Source organism: Pteropus vampyrus, unplaced genomic scaffold (assembly GCF_000151845.1).
Source record: "Pteropus vampyrus isolate Shadow unplaced genomic scaffold, Pvam_2.0 Scaffold566, whole genome shotgun sequence".
Lineage (NCBI taxonomy): Eukaryota > Metazoa > Chordata > Mammalia > Chiroptera > Pteropodidae > Pteropus > Pteropus vampyrus.
The window spans coordinates 1,561,957-1,579,368 of record NW_011889347.1 but is presented as its reverse complement, the minus strand read 5'-3'; the positions used below and the strand labels follow the sequence as shown (position 1 = coordinate 1,579,368).

Genomic DNA, 17,412 nt, shown 5'->3' with positions numbered 1-17,412 from the left:
CTTTATTCTTTTCCCCTACCTCTTTTTTGTCCCTCCTTAACCATGTATTCTACTTTAACCCTTCCATTCTCTTTATTCAGTTACATCTATTCTTCTTTCTTCCATCCACCTTATTCCCCTTTATTCCACATCACCCCTTTCCATTCTACATCACCCTCTCCCCTTAATTCCCAATCATGCCCTCTTCTTTATTCCATGTCAATCCCTCCCTTTTATTCCAAATCACCTTCTCTCCTTTTTTCCACCTCAACACCTTCTCTTAATTCCACATCATGCTCTTCTTATTTCAATTCACCCTCCTTATTCCACTTCTCTCCACCTCCTAATTCCATGTCACCCCTTCCCTTTTATTCCGCATCACCCCCTTTATTCCACTTCTCTCCAGCCTCTTATTCCACATCATCTCTTCTCATTTATTCCACATCACCCCCTCCTCTTTATTTCACTCACTTCATTCCTTTATATTATGTCACCCCTCCCCCTTATTCCACATCACCCTCTTCTTTATTCCTCTTCCCCACCCCTTTTACCTCTTCAGCTCCAGAGCTTCCCAGCTCACCAACAAAATTTCAAATTAAAAAACAATACACAATAAGTCATGAATATGCTGCTGTCACAATTGATGTTTATTAATTATTAAATGCCAGAGAAGTTTTAACAATCACAAATCTTCAAGCTCTGCAGCTTTTACTCATTATGTGATTGATTTCTATCCCTCAATATGGTATGCTCTTCATTTTATGGACCTTAGCAGTTGTTACCTCTCAATACTAGCTATAATTTTGGATGTCATACATAACCCATATTTGTGTTATCAGAGCATGTCCAGCAAATTTGTACAGTCCTGAATAGAGGAACTACAGAGACACAGAGACAATAGATAAGATTGTAATCAGGTGATTTTAACTACTTGGAACTATGTGTCCCTATTTAACAAGCTGTTTTTCTGACAACAGGGTGTGAATGTCAGCTGTCTCTAAAACAAATCCCGAGTATAAAGTTAAAAAAAAAAAAAACAATTCCTCTAACTTTTAATCAAAGAAAAGCTTATCAGACTTACACTTGACAATGTCATGTTGCCGTTGCCTAAGCAAAACTACACAGAATTTTGGGAGTGGCTGCTTGATGAGCCATTGGTCTAAAGGATTTGGGGAAAAATGTCCTGAGGTGGTGGAGTTGCTGCGGGGACACGGCTATGAGTTGGTGTGACATGGTTTAGCATTAATTATTTGTCAGCTATCAGTAGGCTGACCTAACATCCTAGCATGCCTCTTGAGGGCCTTTCCAGTTGAGCTCTCAGGAGGAGGGAATGAAAGTCAGGAAAAATATGCAATCCCCTTTGGGGGAGGAAAGCACTTCGAGATTTGCAAGCTTCTCTGGGGAAGGTGTTTACCACAAATTTCACATCAATTAAAGGAAGGGCTATAGTGTGGGAAAACCAGGGTCAGGGGTAAAAGAGAAAGGCAAAATAGCACCAGGGAACCCGGGAATGACACAGAAACATCTCTGCTGAAGGGAACAAGTATCCCCAGTGAAAGGGTTAGCAGTGTGTTTGGAATTCTCAGCTTGACCTGAGCATCAGGTGGACCTCCTTCTCATCCCTCAGATCTTTACCTTCAGTACACACTTCTTAATGTTTCCTGTGACATGCCAGGTCATCCCCACCCTTTTCCCTTGTCTGGCACCTTATACAAAGAACAACGTCTAAGGAAAGAAGTAGCCTATGCCAGTTTTGGCCTCCTTTTCCCGGGGCACACGAAGCAATGGGTGTTCTTGCTCCAGAATGCGGGGGGGGGGGCGGTTACCCACTCCTTCCTCATCGTCATGGAAATGGGTAGTGCCTGAAGGCACAGCTGGCTCCTCAGAGGAATCTGGAAAATAGTAACAATGTTAACTCCTTATGTTTCTACACTTCATACTTTGCACAAAACTAGAAGGACTAATACCTAATTCTGAGCTTCAAATATAATATGAAGCAAGAAGTTAGAGCAAGGATGATTATCCCCTAAAAATTGCAACCTAACAGTAGAATATAGATCTCTAAATCTAGGCCCACTGTAGAAACTGGGGTGGGGTTAGGGTGGATGGCTTGGTTAGAGAACAGAAAGAGTAAGGGAGATACCCCATCCTTAGAGCAAATGGACAATACATCCAGGGAGGCCAGGAAGAATGTGGCCTCCTAACAATCTCCACCATCCTGCAAGCAGGCTAATTTTACTTTAAAAAAAAAAATAGTAACAAAGCTGGAGCCGGAAGCTTATAGCACTTCATGGCAGGAAGAAAGCAGCTGTCGGTCTTCAATGACTCTGAGGAGGACTTGTAGTTTTTGAATTGACCAGGCTGAGACTTGTTTTTAAAAAGGGTGGTATCTATAGGAAATGTAACATCTGCATTGTCTTTATGGAACTGTATTGCCTTTGGATTCTGAACTTCTTTAGAGAAAAAATAATTAGGCATTGGTACTGCTTGCACATTCATAATTTCTTCAAGGTTGACAGCCAGATCTGGCTGAAGGTCTGGAATTCTACTGGAAATGGAGACATCTTCAGGCTCTGGAGTCACACTGGTAACTTCATCTTCTTCAAAAATGTTGGCTCAGTCTTTCTGAGAATCTGGAATTTTGTTGTGAATATGAGCATTCTGGGGCTCTGGAACCATATTGAGAACTGAGTTTTTTTCAAGATTGAAGTTTTCTTCATAATCTTGGATTCCACTGACATCAGAGGCTTCTTCATGTCCTGAGATTTCCTCAGCATCTGAGCCTTCTTCATTGTTTTGGACTCCACTCACATCTGAGGATTCTTCCTGGTCTTGAGTTTCGTCAAAATCAGAGACATCTTCAGGGCTCATTACCACATAGAGAGCTGGGACCTCTTTAGGGTTGCAGTCTTCTTCAGAACCTGAAATTCCATTGACCTCTAGAGTTTCTTCATGATCTAGAATTTCTTCAGTACCTGAGATTTCTTCATCATTTGGAACTCCATCAAGAGCTGGAACCTCTTCAAGACTGAAATCTTCTTCAGAGTCTGAGAATCCAATAACCTCTGGGGATTCTTCATAATTTGGGACATGACCACCAGAGGCTTCTTCAGGGCTTGGGACCACATGAAGAGCTGGGATTTCTTCAAAATCAAGGTCTTTGTCAGAGTCTGAAATCCCATGGACCTCTGGGGCATCTTCATAGTCTGGAATTTCTTCACCATTTGAGGCTTCATTATTTGGGATTTCATCAAGAGCTGGAACCTCTTAAAGATTGGGGTCTTCTTCAGAATCTAAGTTTTCATCATTATCTAAGGCATCTGCATGGTCTGGGATTTCATTCATGTCTGAACCTTCTTCATTGTCTGGAGTTTCATCAGTGTCTGAGATGACTTCATTGTTCAGGATTACGTCAAGATAGGGAACTTCTGCAAAATCAAGATTTTCATAGTCTTCAAAATCTGGTCCTTCTTCAAGATCATAGTTTGCATTTTCTCCAGAGTTTGGAATTTCTCACTCATCTGGGGCTGGTATTTCTTCAAAGTCTGGGATTTCAATGAGTTCTGGAATTTCATCATCAGGGTCTAGAATATTCTCAAGTGGAGGAAGGTCATCAAAATTCAGAGTATCATTATCATCGTCATCATCATCATCTTCTTCATTAAGCTCTGGTATGTTTTCAAGATGTGGATTTTGAATCTCAAAGTCATTTAAGATCTCAAGACCTTCGACTTCTGCAAAGTCTACTCTTTGACTGAGACATTCAAATACTAACTTTTCATTGACTGTCACATCTTCCTCAGAGGACTCATCTTCCTCAAGGAGCTCATCTTCAGCAAGAACTTGACCTTTAGGAAGGGCCTGACCTTCAGCAAAGACTTGATCTTCAGCAAGGGCCTGATCTTCTGCAAGGGTCTGACCTTCAGGAAGGAAATGATCTTCATCAAATGCCTTGCTTTGAGCAAGAACAGCAGCCCAGACTTCAGCAGAGTTTTCCACTGGATCAGAAAGTAAAGCATCCTCTCCCATCTTTATTCGTGCACTCCTAAATGAGAATGAATTTTAAAAAGTCAGTTCGTATGCTTAAGTTGACTAATATAAAGATGTCCTGTGGTTGGAAACTCCCCTAAAAGATTTTTCTTCAAACTAAGCATAAACAAGCCAAGAAAATACTCACTGGATCTTCTTCAAATTCCTGCATCTGGACTTTGGGACTGGATTTCCACACATGCTTAGCAACCTGCCTCTGAATATGGGGAGGCATCTGAGGGTAAATTAGTAATGTTAGCCTTTAGTGGACAACTTTTTTTATATATATACTTAACTCTATCAGGTACCCAGAACTGAAGACACCATGACCAACTAATGTGGGAAGAATTTCTGGACTGGGAGATTTCGAGGTGCCTTTGGCTACCCTCAGGTATGCACGTACAATGTTTCCTTGCCTTGTGAACAGAGAGAGAGAGCTGTGAAATAAATGTTTCCAAAACTTCCACTTACCTGGAAGAAGATATCCCAGTTATCAATCGCGGCTCAGACCACATTGACAGAAGCAATGTAGTGGTCAATTCCCAGTCTTGTTTCCCTGGACTCCTTCTTGGTAAATTTCCCCTTCTTCAGGAGAGCAGATCAAACACCAAGGCCAAATTAGTGGAAGTCATACGGTTGCCTGAAACCTAGGCAAAGGAAAGCAGAAAGTGGTTGATTCTGAGGTAATAATTGAAGTTATACTAATGAAACTTTTTTATTGTTGTCATTTTTCTTGTTTCCCTTTCTCTCTGTCTCTCTGGCTCTGTTTCCCTTATATACTCCCACGTATATCCCCTACCACAGTTCTCACTAATCTTTCCCAGAGCTTTTTTACCAACTGCTCATCAAGGCCAATGGAGTCCTCACAGTTCTCAGTGATTTTATGCAGGGCCTTCCTCAGACACTCCAGGGCGTCACTGTGGCAGGGTGGCATCAGATAAACCAGAAATTGCAATGCAGAAAGATGATCCTGTGGCTTCAGAGCTACAGAAAGGAAAACAGGGATTGACTCAGGGGGCTAGCCTGACATCAAGAGAAATGTGATTCTTCTTGAAAATTACTGAAGGCTATGGAGAAAAACACCAGGCATCTGTTATTTGTTCATTCCCATAGCATTTAAGCTCAGAAACCATAAAAGCGGGAGGTGCTCCAAATAAAACCAAACCTCCTCTAAATAGAGTAGTTTTTTCTTTGCCCTGAGAGGACACACACAGCTTCAAGAAACTGAAGAAATTTCCAAACAGCAGAGTTATAATAGAATATTATGAGATAAAAGGAAAGTAATAAGACTCAAGATTCTGATGGACAGGCATGGAGATTTGTCTTGTGGCACAAAAGATAAGCCTTCTATGTGTGCACTTTTGAGTAAAGCTGATATAAAATTTTGCATATGAGGTGATCTCAGAAAAATGGCTGAGTGAGTGACATCCCAAGCTCTCTCCCCTTAAAACAACAATAAGCTGAATATCTAAAACTCAACAAAACGCCCAAACTGCACACCAGCACGTCTTAGCGTGGGATCTGCACATAAGAGCTCCCACAGGTCAGAACCCTGGGTGTCAGGTGGTTAACTGGAAGAAACAAATAAACTGCCTCTCACAGCCAGAGCTCCCTGTAGGAGGAGGGGGAAGGGAGAAGGTGCGGCAACATCCTTGAACAGCCCTGCCTGGGAGAGCTGGGAGATACACAAGGCTCTCGGCTCTCCTTTAGATATGAAAGAGAAATAATGACTTTTCCAGGTATAAAAAATGACCTTTCCATACGAAGAATGCATTACAGGAAATACTGAAAGAGATCAGCTCACCTAACACAAAATGACCAAAAAAAATACATAATTAGGAGTAAGGTGACTATCAGGCAAATAGAAGCAGAGGATTGCAACCCTTATTAAGAACAGGGCATTATAAGCTTAAACAATAAGAAGAGATATGATATAACAAGATAGTAATTAACATTCAGCATGCATAGGGACAAACCGAGACAATGACTAAAAAGGGTAGGATTCAAAGATCCATATTTGCAAAGGGGAATGGACATAAGGTGTGCAGAAAAGAAAATGGATAACTGTGTATATATAACTATCATTTTCACATTCATAATGGTAAACATGCAACGAAGATTCAGAACTGAGTTATATAACATAAAATAAGAAGGATCAGAGTAAAAATCCACAAAAACCAACCAATATAAAGAAAACAGAAACACAAGGACAAGAAAGCAATGGAAACAGTGAGCTACCAGAAAGCAAAAGACCTCATATTTCAATAATTACCCTAAATGTAAATGGACTGAACTCACCAATAAATAGACACGGAGTTGCAGAATGCATCAAAAAACAAAACCCAACCATAAGCTACTTCCAGGAGATAAATCTCAGCTCCAAAGACAAATATAGACTCAAAATAAAAGGGTATAAAATGATATTTCAAGCAAATGGCATTCAGAGAAAAGCAGGAGTAGCAGTACTAATATTAGACAAAATAGACTTCAAAATAAAAAAGGTACTGAGGGACACTTCATAAAGATAAAAAGAATTATGCACCAGGAAGGCATAATACTTATTAATATCTATGATCCCAATCAGAGAGCCCTGAAATATGTAAAAAAATTACTAACAGAACTAAATGGAAGAACAGACCAAAACATTATCCTAGTAGGGGACCTAAAAACCCTACTGTAAGATATGGACAGATCATTCAAAGAGAAAATCAATAATGAAATATCCTCAAATTACACATTAGACAAACTGTACATAATTGACATTTAAAGAGCCTTTCATCCCAAAACAGTTTTTTATACATTCTTCACTAGTTCACATGGAACGTTCTCAAGAATCGAACACATACTAGGACACAGAGATAGCCTCAACAAATATAAGAGGGTTGAAATCATACCACTCATATTCTCTGATCATAATGCTTTGAAACTAGAGATCAAGTGGAAAGACAAAGTGAGAAAAATCGCAAACATATGGAGATTAGACAACATGGTACTGAAGAATAACTGGATCAGAGAAGAAATAAAAAGAGAGATCAAGAGATACATAGAAAAGAATGATAACAATAGTACAACATATCAAAACTTTTGGGACACGGCAAAAGTGGTCATAAGAGGAAAGTTCATATCATTACAGGCCTATTTCCAAAAACAAGAATGAGCACAAATAAACAACTTAATGCTTCATCTTAGAAAACTAGAAAAGGAAGAACAAATGAAGCCTAAAGTCAGCAAAAGGAAAGAAATAATCAAAACTAGAGCAGAAATAAATAAAATTGAAAACAAACAAACAAGAAAATAGAAAAAATAACTGCAACAAAGAGCTGGTTCTTTGAAAAGGTTAATAAAATTGACAAAACCCTGGCTAATCTCACTAAAGAAAGAGGAGAAAGAACACAAATAAATAAAATCAGGTATGAAAGAGGGGAAGTTATAACAGACACCACAGAAAGACAAAAGATTACACAAAAATGCTATGAAAAAGAATATAACACCAAATTGAATAACGTAGAAGAAATGGACCAATACTTAGAAAAATGCAATCTTCCTAGACTGAATCAAGAACCGGAAAATCTAAATAGATTGATCAGCAGTATGGAAATTGAAATGATCATCAAAAATCTACCAAAAAGTAAAAGTCCAGGACCAGATGGCTTCACAGTGAATTCTACCAAACATTCAAAGAAGATTTAATACTTATTCTCCTCAAAATCTTCCAAAAAATCGAAGAGGAGGCAATGCTTCCAAACTTATTTTATGAGGTCAATATTACTCTGATACCAAAACCTGGTAAGGATAACACATAAAAAAGAAAACTACAGACCAATATCACTCAAGAAAACAGATGCAAATATCCTAAATAAGATACTAGCGAAGCGAATACAGCAACATATTAAAATGATTACAAACCACGATCAAGTGGGCTTCATCCCAGTAGCACAGGGATGGTTCAACATACGCAAATTGATTAATGTCATACACCACATGAACAAATTTAAAAATAAGAATATATTATCATATCAATAGATGCAGAAAAAGCCTTCAAAAAAATACAGCATCCATTTATGATCAAAATACTTAACAAAATTGGTCTAGAAGCAAAGTGCCTTAACATAATAAAGGCCATCTATGACAAACCCTCAGCCAACATTATACTTGAAGGTGAAAAACTAAAAGCCTTCTCTCTAAGATCAGAAACAAGACAAGGATGTCCACTATCACCACTGTTATTCAATATAACATTGGACATCCTAGTAGTGCAATCAGACAAGAGAAAGTTATAAAAGGAATCCAAATAGGAAACAATTAAGTCAAATTGTCACTATTTGTGGATGACATGATTCTCTTTATAGAAAACCCTAAAGACTCCACAAGAACACTACTAGAAACAATAAGCAAATACAGTAAAGTCTCTGGATACAAAATCAACGTTCAAAAATCCATAGCGTTCTTATACTGTAACAACGAAGTGTCAGAAAACAAAGTGGAAAAAAATAATTCCTTTTGCAGTTGCAACAAAAAGAATAAAATACCTAGGAATGAATTTAACAAAAATGTTAAATTTTCGTTATATATAATGAAAACTACAAGACCCTGTTAAAAGAAATCGAAGAAGATACAAAGAAATGGAAAGATATTCCATGTTCTTGGGTTGGAAGAATCAACATAGTTAAAATGACAATATTACCTAAAGCATTATACAGATTTAATGCAATACCCATTAAATCCCATCCGCATTCTTTAAAGAAATAGAACAAAAGATCATCAGATTTCTATGGAAGCATGAAAGACCCCTAATTGTCAAAGCCATCTTGAGAAAAAAGAACAAGGTTGGAAGTATCACCCTGCCTGACTTCAAATTATACTACAAAGTTACAGTAATCAAAACAGCATGGTTTTGGCAGAACAACAGACATACGGACGAGTGGAACAGAATCGAGAGTCCAGAAGTAAACCCATTTCTATATGGGCAAATAATTTTCAAAAAAAAAAATCCAAAACCATACAGTGGAGAAAGGAAAGCCCCTTCGATCAATGTTGCTGGGAAAACTGGAAAACCACCTGCAAAAGAATGAAACTAGACTATTGTCTATCACCACACACAAAAATTAACTAAAATGGATGAAGGACCTGAATATAAGATCTGAAACAATAAAATGCATAGAAGAAAACATAGGAACCAAACTGAAGAGAATTTTATGAATTTAACCTTAAAGGTAAGAGAAGTAAAAGCAAAAATAAATGAATGGGACTACATCAAACTAACAAGTTTCTGCTCAGCAAAAGAAATCATCAACAAGATAAAGAGACAACCATCTGAATGAAAAATTTATTTGCAAGCAACACCTCTGATAAGGGCCTCATATACAAAATATACAAAAATGTCCTAAGACTCAATAACGACAACAAAAAACAATGATCCAATCAAAAAATGTGCAGAGGACTTGAGCAGACATTTCTCCCCAGAGGACATACAAATGGCCAACGAATATATGAAAAGTTGCTCAATATTGCTAGCTATTAGGGAAATGAAAATCAAAACCACAATGAGATATCATCTCACACCTGTTAGAATGGCTATAATCAACAGGACAAGCAATAACAAATGTCGGAGAGGATGTAGAGAAATAGGAACCCTTATACACTGCTGGTGGGACTGCAAATTGGTATGGCCACTATGGAAAGTGGTATGGAGGTTCCTCAAAAAATTAAGAAGTGGTCTACCATATGATCCAGCAATCCCTCTACTGAGTATTTACCCCAAAGACTTGAAAACTCATATTTGCACATCAATTTTCATAGCAGCATTATTCACAGTGGCCAGGACATGGAAGAAACTGAAGTGCCCTACGATAGATGATTGGCTAAAGAAGCTGTGGTACATATATACAGTGGAATATTACTCCGCCATAATAAGAGATGAAATACTGCCATTTTCGACAACATGGATGGACCTTGAGATAATCATGCTATGTGAAATAAGCCAGACAGAAAAAGTTGAATATCACATGATATCACTTATATGTGGGATATAAGCCTAAAAGCAACAAATTAGGAGGACAAACAAACAGAGACTCATGGACATGGACTATAGACCAGTGGTTACCAGAGGACTATAGAATAATGGTTTACTAGTGGGGTAGGGGATGAGTGGGAAGGTAGTTGGGGTAAAGGGGGTCTAATATAGGGGGGTAGGGGATGGGCGAAGTGGGTAAAGGGGATCAAATATATGGTAGCTGAAGGAAACTGAACTTAAGGTGGTGAACACACAATAGAATATACAGATGTCAAATAATAATGTACACCTGAAAATTATATGATTATGTTAACCAATGTTACCTCAATAAACTTAATTTAAAAAAAAAGAAAAGTATAATACTCATTTTAAAGAAATCTAAGGAGATGCAAAGAAATGGAAAGATATTCTGTGTTCTTGGACTGTAATAAACAGCTAGTTAAAATGATCATATTACCTAAAGCATTATACAGATTTAATGCAATCTTCATCAAAATTCCATCGGCATTTTTTAAAGAAATAGAACAAAAAGTCATCAAATTTCATAGAAGCACAAAAGACCCCAAATTGCCAAAGCCATCCTGAGAAAAACGAATGAGGAAGGAGGCATCACTCTGCCCAAATTCAAAATATACTACAATGCAACAGTAATCAAAACGGCATGGTATTGACAGAAAAACAGACACATTGACCAGTGGAACAGAATCGAGAGTCCAGAAGTAAACCCATATTCATATGGGCAACTAGTTTTCGAGAAAAAAGCCAAAAACATACAGTGGAGAAGGGAAAGCCTCTTTAATACATGGTGCTGAGAGAGCTGGAAAACCACCTGCAAAAGAATGAAACTAGACTGTGGTCTATCACCACACACAAAAATTAACTCAAATGGATTAATGGACCTGAATATAAGACCTGAAATAATAAAATGCATAAAAGAAAATATAAAAACTAAACTCATGGACCTTGGACTTAAAGAGGATTTTATGAATTCGACCTCAAAGGCAAGGGAAGTAAAAGCTAAAATAAATGAATGGGACTACATCAAACTAAAAAGCTTCTGCTCAGCAAAAGAAACCGTCAACAAGGTAAAGAGACAACCATCCGAATGGGAAAATATATTTGCAAGCAACGCCTCCAATAAGGGTCTAATATCCAAAATAATCGAAGAACTCATATGACTCAATAACAATGAAAAATCAAACGATCGAATCAAAAAAAAATGGGCAGTGGACCTGAACAGACACTTCTCCTTAGAGGACATACACATGGCCAACAAATATATGAAAAGATGCTCAACATTGCTGGCTATTAGGGAAATGCAAATCAAAACCACAATGAGATACCATCTCACATCTGTTAGAATAGCTATAATCAACTGGACAAGTAATAAGAAATGTTGGAGTGGATGCAAAGAAAAAATAACCCTCATATACTGCTCATAGGACTGTAAATTGGTACAGCCACTATAGAAAAGAGTATGGAGGTCCCTCATAAAACTAAGAATTGATCTAACATGTGATCCAGCAAACCCTCTACTTGATATTTACTCCAAAGTCTTGAAAATCCATATCCGAAAAGATATTGCACGCTGATGTTCATAGCAGCTTTATTCACAGTGGCCAGTACATGGAAGCAACTGAAGTGTCCTACAGTAGATGATTCGATAAAGAAACTGTGGTACATATATACAAGGGAATATTACTCAGCTATAAGAAGAGATGAAATGCTGCCATTTGTGACAACATGGATGGACATCCAGAGAATCATGTTAAGCGAAATAAGCCAGATAGAAAAATTTGAAAATCACATGATATCACTTATATGTGGGATATAACCCTAAAAGCAAAAAATGAAAAGGACAAACAAAGAGATACCCATAGACATGGACATTAGACTAGTGATTGCCAGAGGGTAGAGGGGAGGGGGGAGGGGGCGATCTACGTTGTAAAGGGGGTCAATTACATGGTGACAGAAAGAAATCTAACTATGGCTGGTGAACACACAATGTAAATATATATGTGCCTTTCTGTTAAAGTGTACACCTGAAACTTATTGGATTTTGTTATACAATGTCACCATAAAAAACAATAAAAATAAAAATAATTTATTTAAAAAGGAAAGTAGTCTGGAGAGTTGCTATCATCTTCAGATGTTCATTCTGTCTTAGTTCTTTGAGATCTTACAGCTTGAGCTCTGTCTCTAGACCCTCACATCCCCTGTACTATTTCCTTTCCTTGCCCAACAAGGGAGAAGGTAGAGAGCAGAAGACACACTTGCTGTCAAAAGGAAGGACATATATAGATTATCTGGCAGCAGAGAGTCCTTAATGTTGCTGAAAAACTCCTTAAGAAGTGTAGCCACATCCTATACATTCTGAGTGTCATCCAGTACTGCATCCAGACCTTGATCGCATTCTTCATGGAGCTAGAAAAAAAAAAAGAATACGTGAATTGTCTGCCCTGCCCACTGTAGGCTCCCTCCTGGTCATGCTTTCATTAAGTCTCAGGCTTCATAGTAAGTAGCTGGCAATATAAAGATACATTGATCAATGGAACAGAATAGAGAGCTCAGAAATAAATCCACGCCTATACACTCACTTAACATATGATGGAGACAAGAATATACAATGGGGTAAAGACAGTCTCTTCAATAAATGGTGCTGGGAAAATTGGATAGATGCATGCAAAAAAAAAAAAAAAGAAGAAGAAGAAGAAAGAAACTGGACCACCTTCTTACACCATATACAAGAATAGACTCAAAATGTATTAAAGACTTAAATGTAAGACCTAAAACCATAAAACTTCTAGAAGAAAACATAGGCAATAAACTCTCTAATACTGCTAACAGTAATTTATTTTTAGATATATCTCCTCAGGCAAGGGAAACAAAAGAAAAAATAAACAAATGAGACCACATCAAACTAAAAAGTTTTGTACAGCAAAGGAAACCATAAAACAAAATGACAACTGCCTAAATGGGAGAAGATATTTGCTTATGATACAGCTGATAAAAGGTTAATATCCAAAATATATAAAGAACTTGCACATCTCAACAACAACAACAACAACAAAACTCCAATTAAAAAATGGGCAGAAGACCTGAACAGATATTGCTCTAAAGAGGAAATACAGAAAGATAATAGATATATCAAAAGATGCTCAAGGTAACTAATCGTCAGAGAAATGCCAGTTAAAACCACAATAAGATATAACCTGACACCTGTCGGAATGGCTATCATCAGTAAATCAAAGAAGAATAAGTTTTGGCGAGGATGCTGGAAAAAAAGGAACTCTCGTACATTGTTGGTGGGATTGCAAATCGGTACAGCCTCTGTGGAAAACAGTTTTGTGGTTTCTCAAAGAATTAAAAATGGATATGCCTTTTGACTCAGCAATTGCACTGCTGGATATTTATCCAAAGAATATCAAAACAATTATTTGTGAAGATCTATGCCCCCTATGTTCATGGTAGCAAAATTTACAATAGCCAAGATATGGAAGCAACCTAAATACCCATGAACAGATGATTGAATAAAGAAGTTATGATTCATATATACAATGAAATATTACTCAGTCATTAAAAAAATAAAATCCTACCATTTGCAATGACATGGATGGACCTAGAGGTTATTATGCCGAGTGAAGTAATTCAGACAAAGATAAATACCATGTGATTTCACTTATATGCGGAATCTAAGAAACAAAAAGAACAAACTAATAAAAGACTCACAAATATAGTGGACAATTTAGTGACAGACAGAGGGGAGAGGCATTGGGGGCTGGGAGAAAGGTATAAAGTGTTAAGGAAGTACAAATTAGTAGTTGATAGATGGTCACGGGGATGGGGAGCACAGCATAGGGAATGAAGTTAGCGTTAATGTAATGGCTAGGTGGACAGTCAGAGGAGAAAGAGCAATTAGGAGGATTGTTTTATAAAATATATAAATGTCTAACCAATGTACTGTATACTTGAAACTAATAATAAAATTAAATTAAGATAAAAAGAAAGTAGCTGGCAATATGGTGTGTCTAGGGGCTATAAAGAAGATCTTACTCTCCCCACCAGATGTGAAACTCTTTTCATGTCTTTGGGGAAGACCCGGCCTCGCCTGCCTTTTTTTTTTTTTTTTTTTTTTACTTAAGGAACGAAAGTGTAAACATTGCCAATTTACCTCAAGTACTCTCTTCTCGGAGTATTCCAGAGTGAAAATCCCCACTGTGCTTAAGCCTGAAATAAAAGACCAGGAGATGCTAACAATCTCTGGTTCCCTTCCCTATGGCATCACTTCCCACCCACATCTGTATGCATCCAGACCCCAACAGTGGCAGTGGAATGTTCCAAGCCTTTCATCCTGCAACCTCTTTTCTCTCCCCATTTCTAGAACATCATTCTTTCTCTTTAATTGCCTCCTACCTTGATTTAAACATCATCTTCGGACCCCTTATCACGTTTCTCAATAAAATTGCAGCAAGCCTCAACAACCTGGGGGACTCGTTTAGCAATTGGATTTTCTTTTTGGATCCCAGAAGTCTCTGGCCAATTGGAAAGGAAATCCTGGAAAGCTGCAGGGTCTGCAGCAGCAGGGCCCCATTCTTCAGGTCAGCCAGGCTATCTACATATACTGCACCTTGTGGAGAAACCCAGACTATCTTAAAATGGGGGATTTGGAGGGTCGATTTGGACCTTCCTGAGGATCGCATCACATTTATAACAAGAGATAGTCTTTCTATGGTAAGTCAAGTACACCTCTCTAACAAGTTCTGTTCAGCTCTCCCTTTCCTCTGAGTATATAGGCCTTCACCCTCCCACTGTGCATTCTTGTACACCTCCGGCAGGGGCCCTGCCTGAAACCTGGAGGATTTAACTCACTCGATGCCCACAGCGAGTGAACTCTTGGGGTAAGGAAGGGTGATCCCCTCTGCAATTGAAAAAACGCCTGATGAAGCCAAACACTTTTTGCAGCGGGTTTCCCTGACAGCCGCTGGTAGCCTGACTCACAGATTCTTCAATTTGCATTGTGGCTCTTAGTTCTAGATGCTTGCGGAGGGTAAATTCATTCACCAGCACCTCTTCCAGACGAATGCCAAACATCTTGAGTGATATGGCTGGGGAGCCACGGAGAGGAAGAATGAGAAAAGTCAATTACCGGCTTAAACAAGGAGGAACTGCAGGAGCTATAGCACTCCTCAAGCAACCATCCGCAGTCAACCTCCACCCCTCCAGACCCACAGCGACTCTCCCTGGGGAATGAGCCAAAAAGACCCTGCAGTGGTTTGGCTGAAAGACTCAATCCCACCCAACTACCCCGACGGAGCTCAAGGACCCTGCCTTAAGTCCTGCCAGAGGGTAACCACCTTGAAGCAATGAGAACAGTTTCTTCTGAGCGATCAGTCTAGACTGGATCCAACAGCAAGGCTTACGCAGATTTGATGGAACCACCCCACGTCTGAAGTTAGTGGGCCATTTCCTGAAATCATCCCCTACGGGGTTACTGGGAGGAGAGAGTGAGTGCCGCCAGGGACAGTGGGCACCGCTTATCCTCCAGTAGCCAAGGACATAATACAAGAGGGGTGCAGCATGCCATTTTTTTTACTAAGGAATGTATGGGAACTCTTCACACTTCTGTTGTCCTTTCACAATCAGAAACCACTTCAACAAGGTGTTTGGGTGATCAGTGGGTAGAACTGTGGGAAGAGAAAAAGAAAAGGCACGGACACTCACACAAATAGGGTTTGATAAGTTACTGAAACATAGCAATGCATTGATCTGCAGGAATGGGGGCAAACATCTCTAGTCTAGTCTGCGAAAAGTATTTTGTTTCCTCTCAGCCTCAGTTTCCCCGTATGACAACGGAATTAATCCTATCTACCACATATGAGACTCCAAGAATTTAACCAAACCAGACCGACGATCTTAGGCGCGGCATGTGCACTGCACATCTTGTTAAGCACCAGTAGTAGCTCAACATAACGCTTAAAATATAAATTCCAGGGCTCTGGGCGCAGGGACAGTGCAACAGGCGAGGGGACGGGCTCTGCCTGCTGCACCTCGGAGAGCAGTCGTCGTTAAATTAGTGCGGGCGCGCTCACACCCAAGATGCGGTCGGCTCACTCAGCTGTCCCCGCGCTCCGACCCTGCAGCGGCGGCTGCCTACGGAGTCTCCTCAGCCTTTGCTTTGCTGCTTTTAGAATGTGCCCGCTCCGCACTCCTAGCAAACCTGTCACCACTGCACTTTTCATTAGGGCAGACGCGCCCCTCGGACCGCACGACTCCCTCCTGCCTCTCCTCAGCTGCGGAATCTACGCCTGCACCCCTAAGACCCCTGGCAAACTGGGCCCCCATCCCGTGCTTATTCCTTTTTGCTCCGCTGCATCCAGTCGAGCTGGGCAGAGCTCTTGGCGCACCACTTGCCGCCGTTTTATGTCGGGATTGGCGCGTCTCTCGCTGTCTCCTTTTACTCTCTGTCTCTTTACCGTGTGCCAGTCCTTTCTCAGAGTGTCCCTCTGCGCCTCTGTCCCTCTCTGACTCCTTGCACCACACCTGGTGCGTCTGTCTCTTCACCTGTCCTCCGTCAACCTGTCTGTCCCTGACATCTACTTGTCGGTCTTACTTCCCCTCAAGCCCAAGCCTTTCACCCAACTCAACTAATCTTTACCTCTTCTGCAAATCAGAAAACACCCTTCGACTCCCGCTTTTTCAGCTCTCCGTGTGCCAGGAGAACTGACCAGGTCTGAGACCAGGAGTGAGCCCCTCCTACTCTTTTCGACCCCCAACTCGCCCTATCTCTCCCCGGGGGCTACACTAGCCCGAGAGCGAAGGACGCCATACTCCAGGTACTGCTCACCTCTGTCAGGTCTGAATTCAGAAAGGAAATGTCTGGCCTCGAGTTCCTGGTAAGCAGTCTCTTGCAGCTTCAGACGCTCCAGCTCGAAGAGACTGTGTATTGATATCATCTTTGTCTTGCCCTCTGGGGTGTGTCTCTGGGCTCCTCCCAGGACTAAAAATATGAAGGCAGACAGCAACAGCAAAGGGGGCATGATTCTGGGGCACAGTGCCCTTGCTGCCTTCAGAAAAGGAATGTAACCACCCATTCTGGAATCGGATGATTATCAAGGCTACATCATCCAATTGTCACTGGACCTGGAAGAGGGAACTATGGGGAAGGGAGGGGGTTGATAGAGAAGAAGGGAAAACTGGGAGGCAGCTTCACCCTCAAGCAGAGCTGCCTCTGATTGCTTATCTTTAAAGAAAAAAATCCAACTTAAAAAAAAAATCCAGCCCTGAACTGACAGTCAGTCCAGAAAAGAAAAATCTAATTAAGAAAAAGAAAGAAAGGAAGGAAGGAAGGAAGGAAGGAAGGAAGGAAGGAAGGAAGGAAGGAAGGAAGGAAG

The 17,412-nt window shown here is 39.9% G+C and overlaps 1 protein-coding gene across 1 annotated transcript; it reads right to left on the bottom strand.

Moving 5' to 3' along the window:
• Window positions 1–1,704: 1,704 nt before the first annotated feature.
• Window positions 1,705–17,112, bottom strand: ARHGAP36 (Rho GTPase activating protein 36). Its single transcript, XM_011384232.1, is given in 15 exon segments — window positions 1,705–1,871; window positions 3,900–4,024; window positions 4,157–4,183; window positions 4,185–4,243; window positions 4,480–4,610; window positions 4,613–4,655; window positions 4,844–4,992; window positions 12,295–12,445; window positions 14,193–14,241; window positions 14,460–14,532; window positions 14,535–14,648; window position 14,823; window positions 14,891–15,126; window positions 15,640–15,705; window positions 16,866–17,112. Coding segments are annotated over 15 exon segments (1,638 nt in total).
• Between the last annotated feature and the right edge of the window lie 300 nt (window positions 17,113–17,412).